At 47.2% G+C, this 6,000-nt stretch overlaps 1 protein-coding gene across 1 annotated transcript in view; it reads left to right on the top strand.

The window, feature by feature from the left end:
- PTGFR (prostaglandin F receptor) overlaps window positions 1-5,711 on the top strand; it is a gene marked incomplete at both ends in the record, with an annotated part of 51,140 nt that extends 45,429 nt beyond the window's left edge. The window contains one exon of the mRNA XM_080691449.1: window positions 5,555-5,711. Coding sequence (XP_080547575.1) covers window positions 5,555-5,711 — 157 coding nt within the window. The remainder of the gene's footprint in view (window positions 1-5,554) is intronic.
- Window positions 5,712-6,000: the final 289 nt, after the last annotated feature.

Below are 6,000 nucleotides of genomic sequence, written 5' to 3' on the forward strand. Positions count from 1 at the left end.
GGAGGGACCCAACCTATCATCCTGTCGCGTCCCTCGACCAGCGATTAAGACACGACACGAAGCTCTTCTTGCAAGCTGTTTATTCAGGATACTCGTAATAACGGAAATGGCGAAGATCTGCCTCGCACAGGGCATTATAAACATTAACTCCCCCAATCACTTCTTGCCACATCTCACTCACTCACTGGCTCACGCTCGTCAGGTCACCACCATGTCATGTGTTACGCAACCCTAGCCTCCAAATATGGAGTTGCTTCCTGCACAGCCATGTGCCTAATCAAGCTCAGAGGCAGGAAGCCGGCGCCATCTTTCAATGGCGGCTCACCACAATTCCCCCTTTTTGTTTTTATAGGCAACAGGTAAGAGCAGAGGTTTGACCCCTATTAATCACTGGCACCTTTTTCTAGGGACGGGTACTTGGGTGCCAGACCCGTGTGCAGTCAAGCGTACTCTTCCTGAGGACCAAACTTGTGCCCTCAGCTGCAGTGCTTTGCCTTGCAACCTGAGCCATTATGCCTTAGCTGCCGCGAGCCAGGCTTGGGGTGATTGTCCTGCCTCGATAGCCACACAGGCCTGTATAAACATGGCTGTATTATGATTAAAACTTTGGCGAAGACGAACAATGCACCAGACACAAAACAACACAGCCACAACCAATAATCCCATCAAGGCCCCCAATCCAGCCCATTCCTTTAGATGATTCATGGCACGAGTTATCCAAGATGACAGTCCTTCAGCCAAACTGATGTCCACACGAGTCGAGTTGACAGTGACCACGGCAGTGCGTAATCTCTCTAGTTGGGCTTCAAATTCTCCCGTCCAGTTGCCTAAAAGATAAATTGACAACTCCCGAGACAGGTTAGCGGCTTTTGTAAAATTTTGGACCAAACTTGAGGGTAAAAGGAATTATGAGATCCCTGAGTGGAGGATGGCGGTGGCCCAGGAGGAGGATCTTGTAAATCTGAGGGCATAGGAAAGTCCGGATCTAATTTAGGCAAACGAGATTTTTTTGAGGCTGAATGAATTGACACACAGGCCATTTGTTTCTTTAACGAACCCTTTTCTTCATCAGAAGAATCAGAAGAGGAGTCTGGCCCTTTAAATTCAGACAAATTCGGATAGAGTGAGGTACGGACAGGTTCCTTTGCTTCACTAACTGCCCGTTCTGACTTATGCTTTTCAGATTTCTGTTCTTTGAGTAACTTGAGGGCGGTTTGCCCTTCCTTAACAGCATCATCATATTTTTGATCTTCTAAACAACCTCTGACCAATTTCCAAATAGGTAGAACACAGGGATTAAGGCTTCCCTGTTGCTTGGCATATTCAAGATCTCCACCAAGCTTTTCCCAACAAGGAACTGTCAGGTTACCTGAGACAGCAAACCATGGAGCGGCTCTGTCACAATCATTTAAAAATTTCTCTAAAGTAGACTCTCTAAATTCTAAACTTCTAGAATAAAGTAGCTCCTGGAGAGCCAAAAAAATTGGATGAGACTGCGAAGCCCCCATCCCAAAACTAAGCTCAAAATGAAATTCAAAAATGGTCCGCCTTAATCGCAGCTTTACCTTCGCGTTCCGGCGTCTGCTTTGACCTCAACTCCACTTTCACTTTCCCGCGTCTGCTTGACCGCGGCTCTACTTCCACTTTCCCGCGTCTGCTTTGATCGCAGCTCTACTGTCACTTTCCCGCGTCTGCTTTGATCGCAGCTCTACTGTCACTTTCCCGTCTGCTTTGATCGCAGCTCTACTGTCACTTTCCCGTCTGCTTTGATCGCAGCTCTACTGGATTTGCTCTCCCCTTATCCACAGGTGAGAGCGGTTACCCGCATTTTTCGCGGACCCCCCAACTTACCAGGGGACTTACCGGTGCACCTTCCCTGACGACAGCAAGTTCTGAGCTTCACGCACGGGAGCTGTTTTTTCCCCGTATGGGCCACCAGTTGTCGCGTCCCTCGACCAGCGATTAAGACACGACACGAAGCTCTTCTTGCAAGCCGTTTATTCAGGATACTCGTAATAACGGAAATGGCGAAGATCTGCCTCGCGCAGGGCATTATAAACATTAACTCCCCCAATCACTTCTTGCCACATCTCACTCACTCACTGGCTCACGCTCGTCAGGTCACCACCACGTCATGTGTTACGCAACCCTAACCTCCAAATATGGAGTTGCTTCCTGCACAGCCATGTGCCTAATCAAGCTCAGAGGCAGGAAGCCGGCGCCATCTTTCAATGGCGGCTCACCACATCATCCCGGCCTTTTGCTGATATTGGGTGATGACTGAGTGCATAACTACTTCCTGTTGTCAGTGGACATTGTAGGGGGCCCCTTGTCTGGGAGAGGTTGAGTCCTTCAGAAGTGGACAGATGGGAGTATGGCTGCAGCAGGAGTAATAGATTACCCTGGACAGCTTGATAATGCATGTTTGAATAAACTTTAACAGACGAGGAGCTATCAAAAGAAAAGGCAAATCATGAGAGCAGGTCCCGGGAAAGGCAGGAGCCCATCAGCTACTGGCCCTTGCCTGGAAGGGAAGGAGCCTAGCACCTACTGGTGCTTGGAACCCTTACAGATATGAGGTAGATTGTAACTACTATGTTTTTTAGATTTTTGCTTAACCTGGCCAGAGTTTAAATGTAGGAGCCACTTGAAGAGGCAATATGGGTCAGTCTGGTTAAATGGAAAACATGCTATTGGGCCATCAGTAATGGATTTTAGAGAGTTTAATACTTATGGCCGTCTGGCTTCCAGAGAGGGAGAGCACTGTACTATGTAAACAAGTGGACCTGCTGAAATAAAACATTAAAGAGAATTATGCCAAGAAAAATGGAGCTTAGTGGGCCCTAACACTGTAAAAGAGAATTATCATGAGGATGTTGTAACGGAGCCCTTTAGCGGAGTAAGGTGATGCCAGTTGGGGGTCCCCCAGCAGTTTAGCTGCAGTAGGTATGGTGAGAATCACTGTAAAAGGCCTAGTCCACCGTGGTTGGAATGTTTTGGTTGAAGCGACTTGAGGAGGACTTGATCCCCTGGCTTAAGGGCCTTGACTGCTGGGTGTGGAGCTGCTTCTTCAGTCCCAGGTTGGGGAAGATATCGGTCAGCATGTTCCCTAAGGAGGTGCCTGAGAAAAGACAAGTAAGGGAGACAGGAAGACAAGGGAGGGAGATCCAAAGGGATAGAAGCACTGAGTAGGCAACCAAAAAGGAGATTGGCTTACACACTACCCTGAGAGTGACCCTGGGCTCAGCAAGGAGGATCAAAGTTGAGTCCAGGTGCCGTCAATCGTCAGCCAGTCCGAGCGGGGGCAGCAGCAGCGCCTGGTCTGGAAGGGTGGTCCCCCCTGTGTTGAGGCACCTGAGACTCACCACTTTTCCAAGGGCACTCACTTTTTCAGTTTCCCTCCTGGCCACATGCTGGGCATGGTCTGATTGGTGGACGTGGCTGAGTTACATAGAATTTTATATATATAGAATATATATTATTTATGTATATTATTATATATATATAGAATATGTAGAATTTTAATATACCTCCGAGCTATACCCTAACCCTAGTTTTAACTATTTATTTTGAAACAGAGTTTCACTGAGTTGCAAAGGGCCTCACTAAATAGCTGAGGCTGTCCACAAACCACAATCCTCCTGTCTCAGCCTCCTGAATGCTGGGATTACAAGAGTGAGCCACCAAGCCCAGCTTCACATGCATATATTTTAATTCTCATGTTGTTGCTGTACTGTATACATCAGGGAGGTGCCAAAATGGTACCTCGTAGTACCTCTGAGTGGCACCCTGGGGTTGTACAACATGCAATATACTTAAATTTTGTTGTTTTTGTGGTACCGGGGACTGAACTCAGGAGCATTCTACTTCTGAGCTACTCTCCCAGCCCTGTTTGTTTGTTTGTTTTTGTTTGTTTTGCTGTACTGCAAATGGAACCCAAGGGCATTCTACCTCTCAGCTATACCCCTAGCCCTATTTTATTTATATTTTTTGCAGTACTGGAGATGGAAGGGGCATTCTACCTCTGAACTACACTCCCAGCCCTACTTTTTATTCTTTATTTTTATTTATTTATTTTTGGTGGTACTGGGGTTCCTGGAAACCCTTCTACCTTCGGGTTACACTCCCAAACCTATTTTTGTACCTTTTTATTTGGAAACAGGGTCTCTTAAGCCAGCACGGCTGGCTTTGAACCTATGCGATCCTCCTGTCTCCGCCTCCCAAGTGTGGGGATTACAAGCGTGCGCCACCACGCCCGGCTATTCTTTTTTTTTTAAACAGGGTCTTACTGAGTTGCAAAGGGCCTCACTAAGTAGCTGAAGCTGGCCACAAACCTGGATCTTTCTGTCTCAGCTTGCCAAATGTTGGGATTACAAGTGTGCCCCACCAGGCCTGGCTTTTTTTTTTGTTGTTGTTTATTTGTTTGTTTTGAAACAGGGTCTCACTAAGTTGTAGAGGTCGCCTGAGGTTGCTGAGACTCTTCAATTGTCTAAAGTCCCCTTTCCCCCCCACTTTCTCTCTAGCCTCCAAGAATGAGCGAAAGCACATGGCCCTTGACTTTCTGAGACCGGCTGACCTCACTTGGCATAATACTCACTAGTTCTCTTCATTTTCCTGTAAATGACATAATTTTGTCCTTAAAATTCCTTGTGTTTGTATACATGTTTTATCCGTTCATCTGATGATGGCCACCTAGGGTGGTTCCATAATTTGGATATTGTGAATTGTGCTGCTATAAGCACAGATGTCTGTGTGTCGCTCTAGTATTCTGACTTTAAGTATTTTGGGAAGATGCTGAGGAGTGGGATGGCGAGGTCATAGGTGCCTCCATTCCTAGTCTTCTGAGGAGCCTTCATGCTTATCTCCTCCGCAGCAGTTGTACTAATTTACAATCCCACCAACAGTACATAAGAGTTTCTACATATGAACCTGTATAAGGGTTCAGATACCAAATGCTGTGTGTGTGTGAGTGTGTGGGGGGGTACTGGGGCTTAAATCCAGGCGAATTCTATCTCTGAGCTACACCCTGGCCCTTTTTATTTTATATTTTGAAACAGGATTTGGCTGCATTGCTCAGGCTGGCCTCAAACTTAGAAACCTCCTACCTCAAAGTCACTGGGATCACAAGCGTGCACCATCCTACCTGCCAGCCAATGCTTTGAGTGAGAGAGTTTATGATTTTGTTTTTCTGCTTATAACCAAACTAGCCCAGCGTGGTGGCACAGACCTGTAATCCCAGTACTTAGAGGCTGAGACAGGAGGACTGCAGGTTCGAGGCCAGCCTCAGCAACTTAGTGAGACTCTATTTCAAAACAAAGAGTAAGAAGGGCTGTGAGTTTCACTAGGAGGTAAAGTGCCTCTGGGTTTAATCTCTAGTATCAAATCAATCAGTGAATAATAAAACCAAAAAATATCAAGTATAAAGATCTCTTCCTGTTTCCCCACGTAATGTACATGTATGGTTTTTATAACCAGATAGGGAAAAACTCTCAAACCTATAATTTCTTGGTGAGAGGTTGAGTCTACAGTTGGTTTCCACTGAATTTATAACTAGCTGGTCCCAGCACCTGTGGTCCCCCCACTTAACACCCAACCCCTCCTACATCCCCAGTTTCCGCCAGCACCTGAAAACATGCATCAGTCTTAACCATCCGGCAAAGCTGGGGTCCCCTAACACCACGGCCCTTCTCTTTGCTCCAATGGCTGCCTAGCCTCTGACCCCCCTTCTGCATCCCAGAGCCTTGGTCAGGGACACAGGGACCACTCTAGTGTTTTAGGCAGAAGGAAATATGGCTGAGGGACTGGGTGCTGACATCACAGAGCAGAGCATAAACTTGGGGCCACTGCCGCCCAGGTTTATGACTAGAGCTGTGGTCAGAAAGCCAGGAAGTGCCATGTCCATTGCTGCTGACACTGCAGCTGCCCAAGCCGCCACAGGCTGCCTCCCTTGCACAGCTCCCAGAGGCTTCTAGACCCCACTCAGACTCAGCAAAACCGTCC

Source organism: Muscardinus avellanarius (genome assembly GCF_963383645.1).
Source record: "Muscardinus avellanarius genome assembly, chromosome: 3".
NCBI classification, from domain to species: Eukaryota; Metazoa; Chordata; class Mammalia; order Rodentia; family Gliridae; genus Muscardinus; species Muscardinus avellanarius.